The sequence below is a fragment of the Gobio gobio genome (genome assembly GCF_949357685.1).
Source record: "Gobio gobio genome assembly, chromosome: 8".
Taxonomy (NCBI): Eukaryota; Metazoa; Chordata; class Actinopteri; order Cypriniformes; family Gobionidae; genus Gobio; species Gobio gobio.
Window position 1 is genome coordinate 29,336,897 of NC_137114.1, and position 27,640 is coordinate 29,364,536.

The window sequence follows — 27,640 nt, forward strand, 5'->3', positions numbered from 1 at the left end:
TAATGTATGAAGACACACCCCATGTTCTTCTCTCCACCCAGTAAGAACACAAAACACCACCTGTTCAGTCCACACACACACCAGACAGGACTCAGGTAAAACCTTAACCAAGGTCACTTCCACTGACCATTAACAGAGCAGCACACTCTACTGGACACTCCAAATGACATAACTGTGCGCAGGGACGCTGCATGTAATATAAGTTGCAAAATATAGGCGTGCAGCATTGCACACTGTGATTCATATAAATCCTCCCCTATTCTTTCGGTCCTATCAATCTCTCATTCTCGCTCGCTCCCTTTCCCACTTATGCCAACATAATCAGAGACCCCGCCTGCAGGAATCTGAGTAATATTTTCCAGACGGTGTGAGCTGCTCTCTCTTTCTCTCTGGGAATATTGACATTACAGGTCCAGCGTGTAAAAAGAGCAGGCACAATTATGTCACTGGGCATCATATTTGCTTGCGATCTGCTAATAATGCACATGCTTTTCTATCAGTATGTGTGCTCTAGTTAAATCTTTATGAATTTATGAGTGGCTGCAGTCAATAGATTACAATGGTTGTCTAAGAAACGGGATAAATAAACAGCGGTTTCTACATCACCCCATTGTCTGATCAGGGTCGCTTTGATTCATCTTTCAAAAGCTGTCTCACCGCCAATCCTTCAATATCAGGCAGTAAGGCAATTTGTTATGCTCCACCTTACTGTACTTTAAACTGAGCCAAATATGATGCAAAGCTCTACTGATAGCTTAAAGCAATCGTTTTTTTTATGAGAAATTAAAAAGTCAAACTCTTCTTTTAACAAAATGCTGCTTCTTCCATTCAACAAAAGCATATTGTCAAAATCTGCTAAATGTAACTAATTATATGAAAATGTGTCATCTTTTATTGGAAAATTAACAATGGTTTTAATGGAAAACAACATTTTACCAATTGCCTTTATCAATCTTTTAAACAACTGAGGAGATAGAGATCAAACTAAATTTTTATAAAAATCAGTATTAAAAAAAAGTTTATAATAGACAACAGCATATGAGTCATTTTTGACGACTACAGGAACTCATCTCAAGATCACTCATTTAACAGTTTATCTATGGTCAAAAATATGAAAAAATAAATAGATTATTGAAAATATTAAAATCAGAAATGTCAGAATCAGAACACATAAAAAATGTCAGTCAAAACACACAAACGCCAATACATGTTGAACAACGTTCGCTAACCTGGTGAAATTTTTAATTTGGATTGGAATAGATTATATTCTATTTAGCATTGGTGTGGACGCTATAGAGACAGAGCGCATTTAGGCCACGCCCACACCGCGCGGGGGGTGGGGGGCAATCCAACGCTCACCATTGACTTTGTATTGCGTGAAGCGGCCTCCCTGTCATTTGACTTATAACAAAAAACAGAACAATGTCTAAAAGCTGATATGTGACAAAATGTACAACAAACAAGCTAAAAAACACAGAAGTAAGTTTTTATAAGCTGTCGAGCCAAAAAAACGAGCGTTTAAGGAGACAAAAGTAGATACAGGCAATAGGACGTGAAGTATCAGCAGAATGGGTACATTTGGGGATCCTTACACTCATTATCAAGAGACACATGTTATCAAGAGAGAAACTCGTAACTTAGAGCGTAAATGGAAACAAACTAATTTAGAGGTCTTTAGAATCGCATGGAAAGAAAGTATGTCACGTTATAAAAAGGCCCTAAAAGCAGCCAGGGCTGAGCATCTCCGCAAACTAATAGAAAATAACCAAAATAACCCAAGGTTTTTATTTAACACTGTGGCTAGACTAACAAATAAACAAGCATCGCCTGAACAAAATATTCCGTTACAGTTTAGTAGTAATGATTTTATGAACTTCTTCGCTGACAAAATAGAAAGCATCAGAAACAAAATTGTAAATGTACAATCATTAATGATGTCTTATGATTCAACCGCAATTATCGCCCCTCAAGAACTACTACACCGCTTTACAACCATAGGACAGGAAGAGCTAAATAAACTTATCATTGCATCTAAACCAACAACATGTTTATTAGATCCAATACCCACTAAACTACTGAAAGAGTTGTTACCTGTAGTGGAAGAGCCTCTTCTCAATATTATTAACTCATCTTTATCTTTAGGTCATGTTCCAAGAATATTCAAGTTGGCAGTCATAAAGCCTCTCATTAAGAAGCCACAATTAGATCATAATAACCTAGCAAATTACAGACCAATATCAAATCTTCCATTCATGTCTAAAATACTAGAAAAAGTTGTGTCCGCTCAATTGTGCTCTTTCTTGCAAGAAAATGATATCTATGAAAAATTTCAATCAGGATTCAGGCCGCATCATAGCACAGAAACTGCACTCGTTAAAATCACAAATGATTTACTTCTAGCTTCTGACCAAGGCTGTATCTCAATACTAGTTCTACTTGATCTTAGTGCTGCGTTCGATACTATAGATCATAAAATACTATTAGATCGACTTCAAAATTACACTGGTGTTCAGGGACAGGCATTAAACTGGTTTAGATCGTATTTATCAGACCGCTACCATTTTGTCTGTCTAAATGGGGAAAAATCAAAGATAACATCAGTAGACTATGGGGTGCCGCAAGGATCCGTGCTAGGCCCTCTGCTATTCTCAATATATATGCTGCCACTTGGTAATATTATAAGAAAACATGGAATTAATTTCCACTGTTATGCTGATGACACTCAATTATATATTTCATCACGACCAGATGAAAACGCTAAATTATCTAAACTGACAGCGTGTGTTGATGATATTAAACACTGGATGACGTGTAATTTTCTGCTATTAAATTCAGATAAAACGGAGGTGTTACTTATTGGTCCAAAAAATTGCCCACAAAACCTCTCACAATACAACTTTAACTTGGAAGGATGTCCTGTCACTTTATCCACTACAGTAAGAGACCTGGGTGTTATATTAGACCGCAACTTATCTTTCGAAAGTCATATTTCATATGTTACAAAAACGGCATTTTTCCACCTTAGAAACATTGCCAAGCTACGTAACATGCTATCTATTTCTGATGCAGAAAAGTTAGTTCATGCATTCATGACCTCGAGACTAGATTACTGTAATGCTTTATTAGCTGGTTGTCCTGCATCATCGATAAACAAACTGCAGTTAGTCCAAAACGCAGCTGCTAGAGTGCTTACTAGGTCAAGAAAATATGATCATATAACACCAATTTTATCATCCCTACACTGGTTACCTGTGAAGTTCCGTATCAATTACAAACTATTGCTACTGACCTATAAAGCCCTAAATGGGTTAGCTCCAGTGTATTTAACTGATCTTTTATCGCCCTACAATCCATCGCGCTCTTTAAGATCACTAAACTCGAGGCTTCTGGTCATTCCTAGGATATCTAAGTCCACTAAAGGAGGGAGGGCTTTTTCACATTTAGCTCCTAAACTCTGGAATAGTCTTCCGGATATTGTTCGAGGTTCAGACACGCTGTCCCAGTTTAAAACTAGATTAAAGACGCATCTCTTTAGCCTAGCATTCACATTATAATTAAGTTTTATACTACAGTTAAATCGCACCAACAGCATTAATATTCTGAACAGCAGCTATGCTAATTATTTCCCATCTGCTTTTCTGTTGTTATCTCGGGACACTAGTCCCGAGGTAACTAGTTCGTCAGCTCCAGTTTGTATCCAGCCTCTGATGGAGACTTCAGATGCCCCGACACCTGTGATGAGACGACTCGACGCCTGTGAAGAGACGACTCAACGCCAGCGTTGTTATGGCCTAAAATAATACATGATTGATTAACTTATCCTACTATTTTTTCTTTAACATTCTCTTTTCTAACATTTTTCAATGTACATTTATGAAATGCACTTTCTGTGAAGCTGCTTTGAAACAATGTGTATTGTGAAAAGCGCTATACAATTTGAATTATGTCTACGTGTGCAGTAAACATTTTGTCACTGTTAAGTCAAATATCCAAATGTCAGTTTTATATATTATATTCCCTGTCGCTGATTATGTTCCCCTCCAGTGTGTGTAGTTCTCAGTGTAATATAACATGTCGCACTCTGTCTCAATGGCCTGTATCCACTTTTTTGTCCTTAAATGCTCGTTTTTTGGGTCAACAGCTTATAATAACTTCTGGGTTTTTGGTTCTGGGTTTTTTAGCTTGTTTGCTGTACACCCGGTCACATATCAGCGTTTAGACATTGTTCTGTTTTTTGTTATAAGTCAGAAATGACAATGAGGCCGCCTCACGCAATGCAAAGTCAATGGTGACGGTTTGAACAAATTTATACTCATGTGCGTAATATATTTTGTCCGTTATCATCTCTGAGAGACAGCCTGTTAGCCACCTTCTAGGAAAGCAATAACGTAGCCAAAAAAGCTTGTGTGGGTTTTCTAGGAAATGTGTGTATTCCCTGCTTACCGTATACTACAGTGTATTGTGCACATTTTCTTTTGACAAACATCGATGTTGTGATATTAAAATGATGTGGATTTGAAAACAGATGGATCATAAGGTAATAATTTCTTAGCCGTCTAAGTGATTGATGCCTATATGAGTTCTAATATTCCAAACGACAAACCATGTGAACCATCAAACTGGTGAACCATGTTTGATTTTTGGGTAATTATAAAATGCTGGAGGCGTTCGAAATGATTTTTGCGTAGTTCATTATACTTCTTTTACGGAGTTTATTTATTTTGTATTTTGTTTAAATTCCATGTTATTCAGAGAATGACATGTTTGGCTTGCACAAAAAAAAATTTACCAGAAAAAAGTGGTTTTGATGGACAAAGTGGTTTTTAGCACAAAAACCTTTCATTTAAACCCATGAAAATGCAGATCCTGTTGTAAATAATGCTGACAAAAACAACATTTAGTTATTCAGTGTCCTGACTACATGTTTTTGTATGCAAAAGAGCTACAGTAAATGGACTAAAATATATTCTTTTGTGTTCCTCAAAAGAAAGTAAGTAGTGCAAGTTTGAAACAACATGAACTGTTAATTTTTTAATGAACCATTCCTTTAAGACATGGCATAAAGCATCGACCATTGTGTCAGACTGAGTGTGCCAGACTCTCTGAACTCGGAATCTTCCTACAGGTCACTGTAAAAGCAGGGCTCGCACATCCTCACATGGCCTTTTGGCTGAGAAACAAACACTCTGAGGTTTTGTTTGTTATGTGGGGCGTTCTATTCCTTAAAGTGGTCAAATGACATCCGTGGGAAATTAGCAATGGAAACTCTGGCTTTTTTCCCTGCATGCCTGTCGCTTATACTCAAATTGGCCACTTTTAGGGCCAATGCCCTTTACTTCCTCTCTCTTTATCACTCAATCTACAAAATACATTCCTTCGCATGCACAATTTTCTCATTTGCGGAATTCAAGCTTGCACTGCTATTCAAAATGTTGGGGTCTGTAAGATTTTTTCTTTTCTTTTTTTTTTCTTAAAAAAAAAAGTATTTTTATGGTCAGCAAGGCTGCATTTATTTGATCTAATATTGTGAAACATAATTACAATTTAAAATAACCGTTTTCTATTTTACCATATTTTGTCATTTATTCCTGTGATGACAAAGCATCATTACTCCAGTCTTCAGTGTCACATGATCCTTCAGAAATCATTCTAATATTTTATTCAGAAACCATGATACACTTTTTCTTGGATGAATGAAAAGTTAAAAAGAACAGCATGTTTATTTTTATTATATATTTTTTGGTATCAATGTAAAAGTCTTTATTGGTCTCTATTACTATATGTAAAGTCTTTATATATATATATATATATATATATATATATATATATATATATATATATATATATATATATATATATATATATGGTACTGTGGAAAGCACGCTAGTATTGTGAGCGACCACACACAACCACATCAGAAGAATTCATATTAATACCAAACATTGTTTGCATTTTTATGAAAAAATGTACATCTAGCTAAATTCATTATTCCTTAACAGTAACTTTAAAACTGTTGTACAACAGGTTGTGGGCAATATCAGACAAAAACACACCAGAAACAATAGATTGAATTATACTATAGATACTCTTTTCTAGAATGCACAAAATCTAATCTTGTATACTATTTAGAACGAACACGCAAATTGTGTACAAATTGTATTTTCTAAAAATCCTCTTAAGAACTGGAACAGCAATTAATAATGTAAATCTTAAAATACAATTTTTTTTTATTATTATTAAATGGGGAAGTCTGTGCATGCAGCCTGGCTCATGTTCCACCCACTGCTGACGGCCTCTTAGAGATGAGTCAGTTTAGTCACTGGACTCCTCTATGCTCGCCAGCCTCCTCAGAATCTCCTGCCAGCTCTCTGGAAAAGTTAATTAACCCATGCACATACAAATCAATTTTCAATGCCTTTTGTCCCCGACCACAATCATCTGTCCACATTATTTATTTGGAATTGGATCCTGGTCAGGGCCTAATGGTGTGGGTGAGAGGCATTTTAATTCAAATTGTGTGTAATGAGACATATGAAAATATTTGGTCTTTGTACTTACTCAATCCACTCCCGCCTCCTTTACTTCTTCTTTTTTTTTCTCTCTCTCTCTCTCTCTCTCTCTCTCTCTGCCCCTCCCTCCTTCTCTCCGCCTACTCTGTTACAAGCCTATTTATACTTTCACACTAGGACAGGTCTATTTGTAGAAACGGTCGTGTCGCCCAGAGGACGGTACAGAGGGGTAGAAGATCAAAGCTATAAACTTTGATTGCCACGTTACCCTTCAGCAATAAGAATCTGCTGGCCAGCTTTGAGGTTAAGAAAAGACAGACGTGATCCTGAGTGTAATGAATGAACTTTAAAACCTAGTTGGGTTTAACTGAAATTTGCAACACACTTCCTCTCTGTTCTGGTTGACCATTAAAATAAATGAACTCTGCACCTGTAGAAGGCTGTAATTTGCTTTATTGCGTTCTTGCTTTTACTTTTTACATTTCTTCATGACTTAAAGGGACAGTTCATGCAAAAATGACCAAAATTATTATTTTCTTTTTTCAGTAAAACTCAGGAGGTGAAATTTTGAAGAATGTCATGGTCGCGGTTTCATGCAATAGCAATCGATGGGGTCCAGAACTTTTAAGCTACAAAAAAAACACACAAAAAACACTATAGAAGTATGACTTGTGCTATATTATATACACATATACACTATATTGCCAAAAGTTTTGGGACGTCTGGCTTTGCATGCACATGAACTTTAATGACATCCCATTCTTAATCCGTAGGATTTAATATGGAGTTGGCCCACCCTTTGCAGCTATAACAGCTTCAACTCTTCTGGGAAGGCTTTCCGCAAGGTTTAGGAGTGTGTTTATGGGAATTGTTGACCATTGTTCTAGAAGAGCATTTGTGAGGTCAGGCACTGATGTTGGACGAGAAGGCCTGGTTCGCAGACTCCGCTCTAATACATCCCAAAGGTGTTCTATCGGGTTGAGGGCAGGACTCTGTGCAGGCCAGTCAAGTTCCTCCACACCAAACTCACTCATCCATGTCTTTATGGACCTTGCTTTGTTCACTGGTGCGCAGTCATGTTTGAACAGGAAGGGGCCATCCCCAAACTGTTCCCACAAAGTTGGGAGCATAAAATTGCCTAAAATGTCTTGGTATGATGAAGCATTAAGAGTACCTTTCACTGGAACTAAGGGGCCAAGACTGACCTCTGAAAAACAACCCTACACCATAATCCCCCCTCCGCCAAACCTTACACTTGGCACAATACAGTCAGGCGAGTACCGTTCTCCTGGCAACAGCCAAACCCAGACTCGTCCATCGGATTGCCAGACAGAGAAGTGTGATTGGTTACTCCAGAGAACACGCCTCCACTGCTCTAGAGTCCAGTCGCGGTGTGCTTTACACCACTGCATCCAACGCTTTGCATTGCACTTGGTGATGTAAGGCTTGGATGCAGCTGCTCGGCCATGGAAACCCATTCCATGAAACTCTCTACACTGTTCTTGAGTTAATCTGAAGGCCACACAAAGTTTGGAGGTCTGTAGCTATTGCTGTTGTTCCCAATTGCTTCCACTTTGTTATAATACCACTAACAGTTGACCGTGAGGAAATTTCACGAATGGACTTATTGCACAGGTGGCAGCTTATCACGGTACCACGCTTCAATTCACTGAGCTCCTGAGAGCAACCCATTCTTTCACAAATGATTGTAGAAACGTCTGCATGCCTGGGTGCTTGATTTTATACACTTTTGGCCATGGAAGTGATTGGAACACCTGAATTCAATGATTTGGAGGAGAGTCAATCCTTTGGCAATATAATGTATAGCCATATGGTAGGTTTGTGTAATGAACAAACCTAATTTAAGTGAATATTCAAGAAACAACATGTTTGGGTGAGCTATCCCTTTAAAACCGTCCCCGAGAGTATGGTTGCAAAAAAATACAACAACGATGATAAGTCCCTCTTTGTTTACTAATGTGTCAGGGCCTTGAGCAATGAATGGGAGTGGTGAGAAAAGCCTGATACTGGGAAAAGGCCCAAAGCATCATGGGAAGTGGAGGATGGGAATGACATGAGGGCTGGTGAGTGAACGAAAAAAAGGAACAATTTCACATTTATAAGACCTGCAGAGGGAAGCAGACACATACAGAAACAGTAAACCAAGAAGCGACCTACAGGACGCCCATTAAACATGATATTTAAAAGGCAGAACATGAGGGAGGGGAGGTGTATGTTGGAGGCGAAAAAACAGAGGGAAAGCTGATAGTGTGTGATGTCAGAACAGAAGAATGTAATGTGGGTGTTAAACAGTCAGCACAGGGCTAGGGACAACAAGAGAAAGAGAGAGTGAGAGGTAAAGATGGGGGAAACCCATAGCATATCACCACAATGTAGAAATCAATGTTGTGATATAACTAAACAAGGTCACTGTGGCAACGTACATCAGGAAGTTGTATGTTGACTGAGAGAGTGAAGTTCACAACTTCATCTACCTCTTTCGTTTCCTCTCATCCCTTCTTCATCTGGGCTTTTTGAGTCATACAGTACTTCACATGGTGGTGTAAGCTTGCTCCACTGAACAGGACGAACACATTTCCAGACAACCTGGAGGCTTTAATATGATGTTTTCTCTGGACAAGAAAGGAGGTTCCTCTCCAAAACAACTGGGCTCATGTCCATGGAACATTAATCATTCAGATGATCAGGAAAACCCATGGATTCAGTGTTCTTTTTACAAAAGGATACATGTTCTTTCCACTTAAAATCTTCAAATATAAAATATATATTCAGTACATTTTAGTTTCTTACATCTTCTCGCCATTTTAGTTTATTCATTTTATATTTGTATATATTATTTTATATATTATCTAAATAACAAAAAACATTTTGCATATACCCCCGAATTATTTTAAGATTGGAATTGTATTTTCTCGCCCCCTATGATATATTTTGTCATTCGAAGATTTAAAATAAGTATATTTTACATTGGAAAAATATATTTCATTAAGCCACACTGTTTACAGTAAATATTTGTATATAAATGAAATATATTCAACATACATTTGAATTCTTTGCAATAGACGAACAGAAGCATAACAAAATAATCCATTAATGCTTTCCAACAGAGGTGAAATGATCTATGAAGGAAGAAATCTCCAGTGAAAAAACATCAAATCACACTTTCCTAGTGCTCTTACTTGTTCTAGTGGGTGGAGCAACACATTTAGGGGCGGGAGCCACCAAAAAAAACAAAACACCTACTTCTGCAGCCAACCGGTTATAAGGGAGGAGAAGAGGAAAGGACAAGCATTACTTCACCACAGCCTTAATTTTTCTCACCAAAGAAGTTGCAATGAGTTACGAGTGGACAAGACTGTACTCGTCAGAGGAACTCCAAGCATCCTACTCATGCACAAGCCCTGTACCCAACCCCCAAGCGGCCCTTCCTTTTTCCAGGACTGGTCTGGACGCACAGCATAGCGGCGCTGCTTAGGGCCAGCTGGATCTCCCATTGCTTTCATATACAGCAGCTGGGTTGGCAATGCTTAAGTCTCCTCCTCTGAGATCTTAGAATACCCACAATGCCTTATATGGGCAGGTTATGCTTCTGAGCGTGGGACGGGGGTTCCCACAAGGGTTCCTGTCTCTATCCAATGCTGAGCGGATGGAGGATGTAACAGTTATGACACTGCCACCTCCTCGCTCTGTCTTTCTTTCTTTGGCCTCTAACAAGCACCTGCATCAGTCAATACAAATCTATAAAAACAGGTATTAAAAGTCACATTAAAATTCTATTGGTTTTTTTATCAAAATAAATGAAAAATTTAATCGGAAAGCTAAAATCAATTTTTTTAAGTGAAAGTGAATTTAGGCATCACAACATTATAATGTGCAATAGGAAAAATGGATATTCATTTCGAGGTTTAAAAGCTAATCTAAGGGAAATGAGCATTAAATATCCAACACGTCTAACACGATAAGCCTCTGATATCAGCTGCTGTGTTGAGATATGATGATCTGAGATCTCTTCCTCTACTGACAAGTCAAGGCAGTTGAGCTGTCAGTGGTCAATTAGAGATATTTCTATTTCATTTTCAACACCACATCCACTGGAAATGGACTGCATAACAATCCTTGAAAACACAGATAACGGACCTTCCTGTTGTCATTGTTTTCCGCTTTTTCAGGGATCGGCAACAATCAGACTGTCTTTAACAAAACACAGAGAGCGGTTGCAGATTTCAAAGTCCGACGGCCTACAGATGCCCCTCTCACCTCAAAGTGTCCCACTCAAAGGAATGTTTAAAACAGAATTATTCACTAGAAGTAAGGACCGCTTGCGTCAGGGGCTGGGGTTACCGTGACCAACAAGACGAACACAAACAAACTTGTGACCGCCATTTTTGAAATAGCAGCTAATGGAGCTAATAGCTGCTCGATTGTAATCTCCGTCTATACAATTTACGGCGAGCTGTACGATTGTGTTGATTCGCTGTGTTTTGATGCCGATGTAGGATCGTAAAGCCATGTGCATCAATAGTAATGCATCGTTCGCCATTGTTGATGGAAGGCTTGTTCGAGATTCTTTGGCGCTGTGCAGACCAATCGCCGTATGACATCAAAGTACAGTGAGAGCATTCGACTCCTTATGCTTTTGAATCGCTCATGCGGTATTTTGATGTCATACGCCGATTGGTCTGCGCTACGCCGATGCATCTCGAACAAGCCTGGTGTGTTTGTTTCCCGCTGCCTCGCTAGAGTTGCTGAGAAAGATGAGACGCATATAGTGACGCAAGACCTGGCTCTGTGGTGGCTCTCTAGCTTGTGGACAGGCAAACCGGTTCTTAGAAGGCTCGTCAGTCAGTCGAACCAACTCCGAACTGGCACTAGCACTGGCTCTGAACTAGCACCCAGTTCATTCTGGTGGAAAAGAGGTAATAGTGACAACAGCCAATTATACTACTTTTCTGGCGTTGCATGAACGCAATTGGCTAGCGTCTGCGCTAGGGTATTTGCATAGGTGATCTGATTGGCTGTGCATGCGTTGGTGCTTGAAAAGTTTTCAACTTCTGTCGGCGAGCAACGGCAGTGACGCGACGCAACAGAACCCACAATTCAGTTCGGCAACGTATGAGACATTCAAAGTAAATGAGAAGTATTGACACCGACGCCCCATGTGAATGCAGCATAATGATTATGCAAGCGTGAATTTTTTTTATTTTTATTATTTTAATAATTTATTGATTATGTTTTCTGTGTTTTTGGCTGCAGAGATCAAGTCGACGATACTGACTCTCATCTCTGTAGTAGTGGACACGCCTATGCACGTTTTCCACTTGAATTGGTTCATTTAAAAGTAGACATTTCAATATTTCTATAGATACCTCATGTCTGTGAGGCAAGTATACGCTGAGTTTCGGTTCATTTTTGTTACGAGCTCAAGTTCACTGTGACTGAGACGGCAAATCAAGCGCATCCTGATGGCTTTCATTATTTTACAAAAGCACAATGTTTTGTTGTTATTGTGAGTTTACAGATATAAAAGAAGGCCTTTTACAGTTTGCATTACATCGCCTGTATGTCATGCAGTAAGCATGCTCTCCACACAAACACAGATATGCGCCTATATAATAGCGCACATTTATCTAGGTTATCGTTAGAGCGAGAGGACTTGGAAAGTTGTAACTACTTATGTTTCAAGTGATAAGCCATATTTAAGGTGAATGAATTATGGGCGAATGTTTGGATTTCGCCACTTCCAGTGGATTTTTTTTCTGCGACTAATCGACTAATACAATTTTGGTCGACCAAGCCTCTTCTAGGCGATTAACAGTTAGTCGACTATTAGGGGGCAGCCCTAATTCAAACTTTAACAAACTTTAAAATGATTGTATGAATTAATAAATGAATACATCTTTAAAATCAATTCCAATACAAATCTGCATCCTGTTTGTTACATGAAAACAAGAATTGAATTTGAATTTTAAAGTCATTCTAAACTAGTGCTGGGCAAAATGGCCAAAAAATTATCTCGATAAAATCTTTTCATATCAGTCGATATCGATAATTATCACGATACATTTTAAATATTTATTTATTTCAAATTTAAAGGCAGATTTTTGCTCCTAAGTGAAAGTTATAGAAACCAGACTGTTACTTGTGGTTTAAAACTACTCTTTTATTGTCAGGATATATGACACACACTTCACGTTTTTGAATTCCTTACACTTTTTCCAGTCATTTTTCCTTAAATAAATTTCTTAATAGAAAAAATGTATGTCTTAGTTTCTGCGTGTGCTAACGGCTGATATTGTTTCTAGTGATGAAACAGGTTTGTGTGGCCTGACTTTGGCATATACCTTCAGCTGCAGTATTAATATTACATGTTTTGTCTTAGAAATGCACAATTGACAGTGAGTTGACAGTAGTAGTAGCTTGAGTTAGGAGGATGCAGATTTATGTTCATCAACAAAAACACGGACATCTGTAAAAATTGTAACAACCTAATTTTTATAAGGTAAAATGTAAGTCTTCCATAGTATCATAGATTTAGATCATGATAACCAGTTAAAAACACTCATATAGCTCTTCACTACCATGGTACAATGTATCTAGGCTAAAGGTTTCTATGGTATTTGTGTGAAAAACACTAGCCTAAAAACATTTAGTAGCCTATATGCACAAATTCTAGCTATAGCTAAATAAAAGATGGAACATCCTTCTGACTGGCGCAGATTGTTTCTCAGCGCTGTTCCATCTGGCTTTAAACTAGTTTAAAACACAGAGACATTTGTGTTTTTGGCTGAATGCACGCACTTCTCACTGGATCTCACAGCGCTGTTTAGTGTTTGCGTGACCGATCAGAGTAAACGGATTCCTTCAAGTGAACGCGCGCTGCGCTGCCGTTTGGACTTTGACCGGAGCCGTCTGTGTGATGCGGTTCAAATGAGTAACAATTTGTGCTACCTTTTTATCAACAAATTCGTCGTCTTTGGATAATAACTCAAGGCTAGTTTCACTTTGGATTTAATGTTCGTTGCCGATTCCACTAATTTTTTCCTACTCGTGTTGAGTTTTTTTTGCCAGTAGAGCTTGTACTTTTGATGTGCAATTTAAACGCTGCACACTGACTGGCTGTTGTTGCGTTTATTTCTGCTGTGTGATTGGGTAGAGTAATCCATATCAAGTAAAAATGTCCAGAGCTTATCATCGTTATCGACATGAATTTTATCGCGATTCGATATGATATCGTTTATCGGCCCAGCCCTGTTCTAAACTCAATTCTGAATTGTACAAAAGCCTGGACGTAACTTGGTCACCAGACAGACACCCAAGAATGTGTGACTTAATCAATAAATGCTACATAAATAAATAACTTCATAATTGTACTGAAGTGGGTTCATTATGAGCCTATTTTGAAACCTAACATTAAAGGAGGACATTAGAAACGTTTGCAATTCCATTGTGAAAATCTTCTGCACCCAAAAGAAACACAATGAAAGGACAAGACGGCCTATTACAACATCTCAGCTATGACTGAGCATAACACCATCATTTAATTATCCTGTATGGCTCAAATGCAAGTCATGGGGTGAGGTTAACACAATGTGTCTGTGCATCGTTTAGTCGTAGACCATTTGGCACGATGGCCAGCTGCTGACCAGACACTCAGTTGCTGCACAAACATGACAGTTTCGTGCACAGGGACCGGAGAGTTACCACACCCATTCATTCCACACATTACAGCCATAATTATGAGATACCAGCGGTTCCCTTAGGGAAGTGCAAAAGGATAAATAACCTTGCTGACCTAGTGGGACTGTGTGTAGACAAACTAGAATTGGATGGGCATTTTAGTCATTTTTGTCTAACTGAATACTCAGGAGCAAGGGGTGTTGGGGGGCTACTTTTGCATCAGACAACCCATTTTTAGCAACTTATACTCCTACTGTTCAAGAGTTTGTGGTCAGGTATTTTTGAAAAGTCTTTTACGCTCACCAAGGCTCCTTTTAGTCAATCAAAACTACAGTAAAGGTAGTAATATTATGAAATATTATTAGAAATTTTAAAAGAACTGATGTTTATTTTAATGCATTTTAAAATGTAATTTATTCCTTTGATGGCAAAGCTGAATTTTCAGCATCATTTCAGTCTTCAGTAACACAGAAATCATTCTAACATGCTGATTTGCTGCTCAAGAAACATTCTCTTATTATCAAAGCTGAAAAAAGTTGTACAACTTAATATGTTTGAAACCATGATAATCCCGGGAAAAAAAAACATTTCTGATAAATAGAAAGTTCAAAAGAACAGCATTTATTTTAAATAGAAATCATTTGTAAATGTATTTAATACTTTTATTCATCAAGGATGCATTAGTTTCATTCACAATGACCCTAAACTTTTAAAAGGTTGTATTGTACAAGTTAAAAAAACATGTTTAAAAACAAATTTCTAAACGTATCTGAAGACAATTGGATGTGCTCAATAACAACAAATCACATTCGAATGACATCATACATCCATTATTTTCCTGTGAATGAACACACATTTATAAAGACCTTTCATTGTCTGGAAGAGCTCATGACTACACGTCTTAGTAAATTACTTGTTTTTTTAACTCCACGTCTGGAAGCAACTGCCATGTCTGGGAAATGAGGTGTAGTAGGCATGCTGAACCTAAATCTAATGTTGAACCCTCTGAAACATGCCAGGACTAAGTTTCACAAATTCTTTATCTCTACTGCGATATCACCAACATCCACATGCGATAAAATTCCTAAACATGCCCCCCTATGATAGGGTGCAAGAGCCTATGAATTGTGACTCTTCTAACTCCAGTAAAACTAGAATGAGTGCACACTGACTCAATCTTTTTCTCAAGGTGCGTAACATTTTGCACACTTGGCCAGTAGTGCGTTCAACCAAACAAGTACACCAACCAGGCTAAACATATGAAAGCTAGCGACATCACATCACACCTTTGAAATGTTATTTCCTTCAACTGGAAGCACTTGCTTCAGTGTAGTAAAAACTATGAAAGTCAACTATATAATGACAACTTTACTTTTGTGCAATCAATTGTCCATCGATTGCTTTATTTAACATTACTTAACTCTATGTTTCGGGATCCATCATTGATTTTCCAACCATCACTATGGAGACAATATATTTAGTCAAAATGGTCAGCAGCTCTGGAACGCTCAGGCACAATATGCACATTTTCTGCGGTCTGGGTGCAAGGCCACACCTGGCCTGGATTGCATGACTTATCTCCATGCAGGATAGATCCTGGTTAAAGGTTAACCCATGCCTTACAGATCTCAACATGATCGTGAGAAGTGAAAGGAGCTCATAAAGTTTTTCACTTCAAAGGTCTCTGATAAAGACCATTACTGAAATCTAAGACTTGATTTATCCTGAGCGGTTAACGGGATGAGGACATAAGCATGTGAAGGACGGTACCATGAACAAGATAACACACAGAATGGCTTTCGCTCTCATGCTTTAAGGGCATCGTGGTTTTATCTACAGTGGGTAAGGGTCACAAAGGTCATTGAGGCTCGGGAAGGAACATGGAGCAGGGCGCCTGTCTTGTTCGTGTCTGTGGAGCAAGTGTGCTGAAACACAATGGATGCAAACAGGCATGAACAAGCTGATGTAAAATAACATGGGGGTAAAGTGAAAAGATGCCATCTCTGCTGTAATCTCATCTCAAAGTGCACCTCTGGAAAAAGGAATGTAACTTCAGCTTGTGTTATAATAATCCCTCAACTCCAGCCCCAGTGTCCGCCCTTGTCAATCATGGCAGACTATAAGCCTGGGTGAAAGGATCCCGATGGATTACAGAATATCTTACACCATCAGGTTAATCAGTAGTCTGTGTATGTGTGTCACTAAGCAAACTGAGGATCTTAAGCTCCTAAAATCCACAGTCAGCACAACACGAGTAATATAAGCATAAACACATCTGCAATCTCAAATAACAGTCATTAAGCTTAATACATGAGAAATTAGGAAATGTTTGACGGATGAGAAAATGCTTGACTTGCTCTCTGGCAAATCTAACGCAATAAAAAAAACAGACATTTTTAAGTAAAGTTCAAAGGTTCTAAGTCTTTAAAGTTTTTGAGGAAAAAAAAGTTGATTAGAAATTGAATTAATGCTAATTTAGTGAATCATTTCTTATATTTGTAACATTATAAATGCTTTTGATTAGGGCTGAACAATTTCGGAAAATAATCTAATTGTGATTTTGTTTTGCCAATTGCATTCCAAATGACAAATGATTCCTTCGCAGAGCATTTGTAAAGGAAAATACCGGCGGGTGAGACAGCACACTTTAGGCATAACATCAAGCAAAGCAGCCTGTAAATGTCAATGTAATTTGCGTCAACCTTTCCGAACTTTATGAAAGATTATTTTACGGAAAGTTCAAGTGGTGTGTGTGTGTGTGAGGAACTGGAAGTAAGCCGAATACGGTTGTTTCTAATGGCTAGGGTTAGGGTTTCCACAGAGCGGTGCGGTACGGTTCAGTACAGTACAGTAGAGCTGCAACTAACGATTATTTTTCTGTCGACTAATCTAGCGCTTGTTATTTTTTCCGATTAGTCGACTAATCTAACGATTATTTCCAGATTAATCTGATTTTTCTTTTTTTTACTGATTATTGTATTTCAAAGAAGGTAGTGAATTTGTATGTTATTTTAACATTAAATCAATGAATGATGACAATATTAATTGTATTTCAGGAAGGGTAGTGTACTTAGTAGAACTGCAACTAACGATTATTTTTTCTGTTGACTAATCTAGCGATTATTTTTCCAGATTCATCTGATGATTCTTTTTCCCGATTATTGTATTTCAAAGAGTGTAGTGAATTTGTATATTATTTTAACATGAAATCAATCAATGATGACAATATTAATTGTATTTCAGGAAGGGTAGTGTACTTAAGCCATTTTATAATGAAATATATGAACACAAGAAGCATTTTAAACATTATGTATAACTAATGATACTATTCATCATAAAATGCATGTAGAGTAGGCCTAATTAGGAAATGGTGTTTACTATAATAGTGGAGTATGATTTACTTATTGATTTGTCAATAGTAAACGAAAACGCACTTGTATTTATCTGCAAAAGGTTCACATACAGGAGCTTTCAGCAGTGTTAATGTATAACTATTCGTCTATTTTGAAGATATACATGTGCATAAACAACGACTTAAGCTGCCAGAAGTTTTTTGCCCAAACTTCAAAGACACGTTTAAATGATTAAAACTAGAGGCATATCTTAACTTTAATGTTACTTTAATCATGTAAACTACCTATATAAGGTATGTGTGTTTGGGACAGAGGGGAACCCGGTCGCATTTGCAGCAGATATATGCTGCCCATAATAAATAAAAGCATGAGACGTACTCGGGTCAAAGAAGAACACCGGAAAATGTGACCGAATGGACAATATTCGTAATACACACGCCACGGTTCAGCTGCACGAGACAAACACTGGCAGTGTGAAAGCACAACGGGCGCGCGCGGCTCCCGCTCTCCACACGCCAGCTTCTGCTCTGCCACCGCGTGCAGTGTGAAACCGGCGTTACAGAGCGAACAAAGCACAGTTTTATTCGGCTTATGTTTAAAGTACTCCCACACTTTTGAATGTCGCGGTCTGGCTTTATATGATAAATTATTCTAGAACGTAAATAATGTGACGCATTTCACGCATGTCGACGTATTTTCGTAGTCGACGTCGTCGTTGCAGCCCTACAGTACAGTATGATTTGGGACCGTAAACCCTGATCCGGCCTGCGTTTCCACCGCCTAAAGTACAAAAGCCGCCAACTGTACCACTTGGTGGAAACGAGCCATAAAACACACGCAGCATCATCGCACATCTGTGGATAAAAACTAAGCTCAGAATTGATTCTGAAATTCTCAGAATCGTTGGAGAGAGAATCTTTTCTTCCACCCATACAGTATTGTATAGTATGACCAACACAATATTAGATGGATTAAACATAAACTGTTCTTTCCTGTAGGCCAGGCCTATATGCGTAGCGTGCCAAGTTGATGCTTCCTCTGCAGACTGCTTTACACTTGAGTGTCACGTGACCTGTGTAATCGCAGCCTTTGCGGTTAAAAAAAATCTTGTTTTATCATATCGTGATATTATCGCAAATGCAATTAATCGCTCAGCCCTACTTTTGATCAATTAAATTAATTTTAATAGATTTTAGAGCTGTAGTTTTTGGTCTGTCCTTTGCAGTTTTTCCTTGATATGGAGCCGAACGGAGTCGAAGGGCAGGGCCCGCGATGGGAAATTTCAAGTGGAAAAGCCACAGCTAAATTAAGAAAAACTGCAGATCCTACAATGAGCTCATGACTCACCACAGGGCATAAAGACATTTACTAACACAAGTCCACAGTCTCTTTCTTACCCGTTCCCTCCACCTCCCTCCAGTTCTCACACTCAAAACTAGATTAAAACCTGCTTTGCTCTTCATTATGTAAACAAGCAGGCTATCAGGTCGAACACCACTCTTTTCCTCTGTATGCAAACATTTCAAACCACACAATTACATGAAGAACACTTTTATCTACTGAAGAAAGACTTTGCGATGTTGAGCTAAATACTAAAATGTTTAAAGTCAACATGAAAGGCGTTCACAACCTATTTTACTCCAGTAATGTGACGCAATTCCAAAACAGGATATTGAACGAGAACAAAAGGTAGTGTGGGACTTTAAGTGGTTGAATATTTCCACGAAAGAATACAAAGACAAGTGAATCATTCACAATGAAACCAGAAACGTGCATTAAAGTAAATAGGGTTAAGTTCAACTTCATATAAATCATGCAGCAACTAGTTTACAGTCAATTGTGCAGAATGCAGCTTCAGCTTAGAGCAGAGTAGAGACCCGCTTATGTGGTTGGTTAACCCTGAGAACTTCCTGTTCTGAGTATTTCAGACACAGGTGTATCCCCTCTGAGATCTCTCTGGGACACGTTGACAGCTGTCTCTAGTTGACAGACCAGCAATGAGGGAAGGGCCGGGTTTGCTTTGCACAGCCACATGTGTCGCCAGCCCTCCCACTCTGAACCAAATATTCCTCCGCAATCTCGCCATCTTCATAAACATGATGAATAGAGAGTAATCGGAAGATAAAGAAACAGACTAAACAAGAAGTCTCAATAGTGGATAAAGCAAATATTTTTGCCTAACACAACGTTAGACTGTGTTTCCTTGCACGATGGAAAAGTGGACACACTTACAAGGCTCGCTGCTGACAGAAGTAGAAACTTAATTGTCTGGGGACAGCTGGAAAATTGTTCAAGTACAAAGTCTCCCGGCCCCCAACCAGAAACCAGAGTCCCGATGCTCTAAAAAATACTGACTCCAAAAAATAAAACTCTATCCCAAAGTATTTGGCACAGTCAGTCAGCATGTATCAATTACAACCCTGAGTTAATTAGGTTTGCAGGGATGTCTTACTTAAGAAGACTAGTTTTTTTTGCAACACAACTATTCTAAATGAAAAACATGTTGTAAAAGTTCTTGAAAAACGCACAGCAAAGCTTAACTGCATATTGCATTATTCATCCAGAAGCCTAAGCAACTGTCAGATCCTAATTGTTTTCAATTATACCAGTTACACCATCCACGCAACATTGCACAACAAAATAGATCTGCAGTCTCCCACTGCAGGCAATCCATTTCATTTGACAGGCGTATCTCTGTTAGGTTTTGCAACACATGGGAACAGGAATGACACACGGGGGGGTGTGAGTGAGCACACTTGAGGACATGACCTGCCAACGACCTTAAGATGTCATCAGTGCTGGGCTGCTTGACCGCACAGGTGACAGAAACACCCTCTTATTTACACCCTACACAGTATAGTAAAAGAAGAAGAAGAAGAAAAATCACACATTCAAGACAATTTTACAAGCCTTGTCTCTGAGGGTGATGCTGATAGTATAATCCCAATGGAATTCCCAATGTAATTGGACTGAGGGAGGTTAGTTTGGCATGACCGATAATTAACAGCCGGTCTCCTTCAACTCCTCTAGTCATCCCATCTGAGTCAAGATAAAAAAATGTGGTCTGAAGCCACCCGAATCACTCCCTAAGAAATGGAGCTCAATGTACTTTCATGGAATTGTTTTAAAGCGTTAGAGATGGGGGTTTGTTTGTTTGTTTAACCATCATGCATTTGAGTCTATCCTAACAGTGCATGATAGTATTTTCATGAATAACATGGAGTAGTAACAGGTGAGATATCCATATAAACACATGACAGTTGCTGTGGACAACCCGTAGTGAGTGCTGTCTAAGTAGAGAGCTTACAAGCTTAGTAAGCGAAAACATAAAGTTCGACCCTTTTCCGCGAATCAGTTCTTTCTGATAAAAAAAAAATATTTTACATTATGACGCAATCATGTGGTCGCTTTTTTACGTTTTAACAATAAATGCGTACGTCACATAATATTTCTATTTTAGTTCGAGTATTTCGCCATTAATTCGCCTTCTCGTGTGTAGAACAGAACAGCTACTCTGACTAATTCTGTCCGATTCGTCAGCAATTAGTCAAGTCTGATTCTCGAAAGATCGTTCAGACCGTTTTGCGAACCGTTTAAACCGATTCTTTGGAAAGATCCGACTCGTTCACCAACCGCACATCACAAATATGCAAGAAACCAATCCTAATGAAATATTATCCAGACAATCCGCACACTGACACTCACACACACGCGTGGATTCAAAACCCATACTTCTCGAAGCGTGAACTGATTGTGCTTTTCTTATGAGTTCTGACTGAAATGAATGGCACTTACCTTGATTAATAAAGCACGCCAACTTCAAATCCCGCAATGTCCAAAGGCACCGGTCGCTCACTGTAATACTGCATAAGATAAACTTAGCAGTGATGGGAAACTTGTTCTCAAACTTGACCTGTAATCTGGATTTGTCCCTTGTGTGAATCCCACCGCACAGAATATCTAACGTTAACGTTACCTCAGTGTGACACAGAAAAGTCGCTTTTACAGTCGCTTAGATCACTTGGGCAGATGAATGACTACTGGAGATGTACGTGTTAAATACAGATAGTCATGCTCTAGTTTATGATGAGTACTATGCCATAGGACATGTACTCAGTAATGGTTTGAAGCAAATGTTAGAAATATTACCACCCGGCACCCGCCCTCCTCTTTCTCTCGCTCACTCGCACACGCACGAGAGACACAGTACCAGGAAGTTCCCGACCAATCCCCTACTAATAAAATCACAAGCGTTTCTTCAACTCTCATTTCATCACAGCAAAACTCTGAGCGTTTCATGAAAATGAATAGGGCGTTTCGGTTAAGACTAGCCTGTTTTTTCCCATTAAATAGCATGATTTGTCATGTTTAAAAGCAGAAATAACAGTAGCCTACTGCTTACTTTCCTCCAAAATAAGCATAAGTGCTTATTCAGATCGTATAGACTCGTTTGTGTGTGTGATTTTTGTCTAAAATAACTATATGTTCACAAATAAATATACCAATCTTGAGGTGTGATAGTTTGCCCATGCCTGTGGCATTTGAGAGATAAGGTAGGCGTTACTCGACAGCACGCAAGCGTTATGTCGCCCTCTATTGAGAAGAAACAGCAGCACCTAGATTAAATAAAATGTGTTTACTTTTTTATATACCTATATTGTGTGTTATTTCAGCAAATGTTTATTTTATTTCAAGTAACAAAAAGTTTTTATGGTTTTATTTTTAGTTTTGCTTAGTACATTTAATGACTGAAGGCAATATAACATTCAGTTGAAATGTTACTTTTTACTTTTAATGTATGTTGTATTTGCATTTATTTATTTATTTATACAAACATTAGATATAATAATTGCGATAATTGGTAAAAACCCCCTGGAGTACTACCTCGGACCCTCTACTAAAGACCCCTATTATAGTATAATGACATGAAAATGTATCATTCATTGCTTAATGCAGGGGTTTTCAAATTGGGGTCCAGGGACTCCCAGGGGCCGCAAGACAGTGACAGGGGGTCCGTGGAAAAGTCTAGAGAGAAACTGTAAATAAAAATAATCATAATCATAAAAATTAGATTAAAATAAATTAGTGAAGCAATACATTAGAAATTTAAAAAAAAACGTGATTAAAATAAATAAATAAATAATTAGTTAGTTATTAATCTATTAAATAGATAAAATTAGATTAAAATTAAAAAATTAAAAAAGAGATTTAAATTAAATAAATAAACCAAAAATATGACATATAACAATACATTACTACAGCGAGTAGAACAAAATATATAAAAATGTAACTGAAATAAATGTTAGATTTATAATACATTTTTCTGTGTATAAATTTGGTGTTTATAAACGACAGATGCCATTTACATTTTTTCAGGGTCCCTCACACAGGGAGGACCATATTTTGGGGTCCATGGCATCTTGAAAACCCCTAGCTTAATGTACTGAAAATCAACTTTCAGGTCCTACACAGCTTTACTTCTGGCATTATTATGCTCAAATCCACCATTTTATCAGATTTTATTGCACTGTTCTTTATTGTATTATGTTATTCAGTAGCCAGTTAAATGTGTTAATGTGATTTGAGGGACAGGATCGCAGCCATTCATTCTGAGCTTCTCTTTTACAGTCCACACATACACGCTGTGTAACGCATGCCCTGTGAAAGGAAAGCCATGTCTAAACATTCCACCACATCAATAAACACTGCTGAAACAAAATCCCCAATTTCAAGGTGACCTCACACGCCTGATAATCCAAGTCAAGTGCAGTGTCATGCTGTAGCCAGAGGGTGGAGTGATCGATTCTACCCTTGTGCTCTTCAACGTTCAGACCACCAAACCCCGGACCGACATTAAGCACATTTGTGCCGACCGGCTGAAGCGAGAGGAAAGGTTGTATCCTGTTGACAAGGCAATGTTGGACAGACAGGCTGTACTAAAGGGTGTGTCACCCGTCGGGTGGAAATGGGCATTACACTTATAGTTCCTTCCTTTATCAGTTATTTAATAATAGCACAATGTTTTTTTTCTTTCTTATTAACGTACCTCCCTCTCTTTTCCACTCTCAAACTCACTCATTCTCAAACACACCCAGCAAGGTTGACATGACCTTGCCAGAAAGTCAGGAAAAGTATGCTATTCCGGAATTTTGTGTGTCATTTCCTCATCAAAGTAGCCTTCCACTCCAACCGCTATTAAATGGATTCTAAGCTCAAGTGGTTCTCAAATTAGAAAAGGTTTTTGCTTGACAAAATTTGCACAAAATATATTATTAGCTAGATTCTAGCATTAAACTAGACTAAGTCAACCATAAGGAAAGTTCTTCAAACAAAGTACAAAAAAGCAAAGCATTTGAGCTAAAGGGTTGTGACACTCATAGTCAAAGTCAACTCTTTTCCTTATTATGCCAACCAGACAGAAACATTTATGCCATCCATAAGAAACATTCAAACTTCTGTCAGAGTTAATGGTCATTTTCGTTGCACACAGACAGATTTTAGTGTACACCCCACATTCCTTAGACTGTATTATTAAGATGGAGCAATCCAGACCTATTCCTCATAATCATTGTATGGTTCGTGGAAAAACCTCTTCGAGATATACAAAATATAAACTATATCCCATACCAAAAGCCATCTGTATTGCTGCTGCTCTCAACAGTTGTTCATCAGTGTATTGAGTATTACAGACAACACATTGATAGTTTGGTATTAATTTTAAGGGGTTATCACAATCTAAACCTGTCATAATTACTTGCAACTGTTGCTTTTATTATAAACAAGCATATGTTGACAGTCAAGATCTTGCTTACAGCATGGAAAATTCGAATGAGCCTTGGTTTTAGGGCATGCAAATCTATGGCATGCTTTGTTGAGCACAAAATATCCTGACGGCTATTCACAATAAGTAATTTGTTAAGAAATTGCTGAGTGCAGTTGTCTTTATTTAGCTATGCAAATTGGTTTTTAATGCTTTTCTGATATAGTTGCAGAGTCTGTTCTTATCTTAGATCTTAGCTTTTATGTAAAGCGACTTACCTTATTGCAGCTTTGGCAGTAACTCTCTCCATTTTTCCCTGGAGGCAGTATGATTTCTCCTGTGGGTACCAGCTGGATCTTCAACTCCATCATGATGTGTCTCTTTGATTTTCTGTGAGTGTCCTTCCTCACTAGCAGCCACTCTGTTGTGAGGGGCGTTTAACCCTCACTGGTGCTTCTGCTCTGTTGGATACAGAAGAAAGAGAGACGATATTCATAAACGACGAGATATAAACAGAGAAAGATGAAGCAAATCAGGCTGTTGTAGAATTTACCCGTCGTCAAACAGACAGTCAATGCAAGTCCGTGTAGGTGTGTAAAGGGAGTCCAGGACTCGCCTCATAGCCTGATGTGCTATATAATGATAAGTTGCTGCTCTGAGCACTGAGAGTCTGCCGTCAGGGCTTCCTCTAGGCTTCAGCATCCTGTCCTCGACATTCCCGGGGTAAACACCGGAGGAGCCCACTCCATTTCCCCTGCACACACTTGAAGCAGATATACAATACTGCCACATACTTCCAAAAAAAAAAGACTTTCCTTTGAATTTTGATGACAAGTTAAAGGAAATATCTTTTTTGGGGGAAAGGAGAGGATATTGGGGGTTGAATGTAACATGGCTCGACAGACAGGTGGTAATGTCTTCTTGAAACAATCTACCGGCCTTTAGCCTGAAAACTGACCTCAGCATTTTATATATATATATATATATATATATATATATATATATATATATATATATATATATATATATATATATATATATATATATATATATATATATATATATATATATATATATATATATAGAAGAACAGAAGTAGAAAAGAAAAAAAAAAAAAAAAAAATATATATATATATATATATATATAGGCCTATATATATATATATATATTTTTTTTTTTTTTTTTTTTTTTTTCTTCTTAAGGGTTCTTGTGAATATTTCCAGAACGTATATGGATTATGTATTTCTAACAGGACGTTCTAGAAATGTTCACAAGAACCCTTAAGAAAATGTTACTATAGGATTATGAATTGGTTTCCATAAAAATAACCAAGCGGGAACAATATGCTAACGTTAGGGGAACGTTCAGTGTTTGCTGGGAAGTTCCTTTTAATCTGTTTTAAATTAACACATATTGTGAATCTTAAGGGCTTTTACATTGGCATATAATTCCCCAGAAACGTGATTGTCAATGTTGTCTGTAAAATATAGCTTGTTAGAGGGGAAATGACATAGACACACATCCTCTGACCTGTGACATTAGTTGAGACATTCATGATTTCTGGGCATCAACAGGAAAGAGTGGCCTTGGCATCCCATGTACAATACAATCTAAATTTGGATAAAGACATGGATCTCTGTCAGCATGGCATTTAATGAGTTACATAAAAGACTTCTGAAGGTTTTATCTGCTGACAGTTTAATGACTTTAGTTGTCTTACCTGTGTATAGCGTGCTGTGATCACTAAAAACAACAGATGGTCAGTATAAGAGCGAAGAGGGATGACCAGCAAAGATCACCAACAAACAGATCAACTGCAGATGGTTTAGATGAGACTGTGAACGCTGGTGTAATGATATCCTGTTTGAAAAAGAGGGACTCATTTGAGGTGTGTGTAGGTGTGAGGGCAGGGCAAAAATAACTATGGGTGTTTTGACATGCAAACAGTACTGCCATAGTTATGTAAGAGGCCATTTAGAGTAGCTTGCTTGAATATAATTGGCATTTTAGAGGAAAAAGGAAACATCACATACTTCAGAGGCATCCTATTTCCTCTGTCCTACAATTATTCTTTAGCAACTTTTACTGCAGTATTCCTCGCAAAAGTTGTAGTTTTCTTAAATCTGACCAATAAAATAAAGAGATAAAACATATTTTCTTTTATCTTATATAAAACTACATCTTCCCATTCCCTTAAATACCATGTGGCCCTGGTATTTCTTAAATTGCATGCAAATTTGAACAATATCTATTTTGGGCCTGTACTATTAATTGTTAAAAAGGTATTGATTTATTTGTAAGCAGCAGGGATTACGTGATAAAGTTTAAAGGGATAGTTCACCCCAAATTGTATGAATTTATTTCTTCTGCTGAACACACAATATGATATGAATATGGGTAACCAAACAGTTGATAGACCCTATTGACTTCCATAGTATGGGGGGGGGGGGGGGGGGCATTATGGAAGCCAGTGGGGTCCATCAACTTTTTGACTACCCATATTCTTCAAAATATCTTCATTTGTGTTCAGCAGAAGAAAGAAATTCATACAGGTTTGGAACAATGTGAGGGTGAGTAAATGATGACAGAATTTTGATTTTTGTGTGAACTATCCCTTTAAGTAAGTCTGTTTGGTTGGTTGGTTGATGCATCAGCACCACCTACTGGCGCGTTTTGTTGCGCTTCCAGCTCTAAAATAATGTATAATGCATGTGTGACGCACAGAGTTAATGTAACAAAATCCATGTTCCTTGCAATTTCAAAGCCATTCATTTTCTGCATTTCTGGGCATGTAAATGAAAATGTTTGGTCTGTTACCACTTGTTAAAATGCAAATTAATTTAAGTTTCAGATGAGCCTTTAACTCTTTTGTATCCGTATGGGTTATAGACATTTTAAATGCTGGAACAGGGAACAGTCATTGTGAGAAAAATGTCAGGTCAAGTGACTGTCGTTGTTTTTGTTAGAAACTGTAAAATGTACTGAAAAAATATAATACATTAATAGCATAACATGTCATACAGCATTATAGACTATTACATTAATATTAATTCAGTAGAAAGTTTGGTATACTTTTCTTAAATTAATGCATTTCGTTCAAAACGGCAACATATATACAAACAATCTTGCCAGTTTAAAACTATGAATGATCTACAATAAAATAACAGGGCACATGAAAAAGACAAAAAGAGCAGTTTTCATATCCGGTGTCATATCCGGAAAACGGGCCCTACGCATTTTCTTACGTTCGGTTTCGTAAATGCACATCATTTCCGTTGAGGCAGGATCTTCCAGATACGTAAAACGCCTTCGTGAATCG

At 38.0% G+C, this 27,640-nt stretch overlaps 1 protein-coding gene across 2 annotated transcripts in view; it reads right to left on the minus strand.

The window, feature by feature from the left end:
- The window catches only part of myo1cb (myosin Ic, paralog b), a 55,234-nt gene extending 30,203 nt beyond the window's left edge, over positions 1-25,031 (minus strand). The window contains exons 1-2 of one of the 2 annotated variants that reach the window (XM_079823071.1): positions 24,874-25,031; positions 24,599-24,781 (exon numbers count right to left, since the gene is read on the minus strand). In XM_079823071.1, coding sequence (XP_079679197.1) covers positions 24,599-24,691 — 93 coding nt within the window. In that variant the 5' untranslated portion in view covers positions 24,692-24,781; positions 24,874-25,031. Of the gene's footprint in view, positions 1-21,355; positions 21,798-24,598; positions 24,782-24,873 lie in introns of those variants that run through there. The other variant, XM_079823073.1, reaches the window with a different exon arrangement.
- Positions 25,032-27,640: the final 2,609 nt, after the last annotated feature.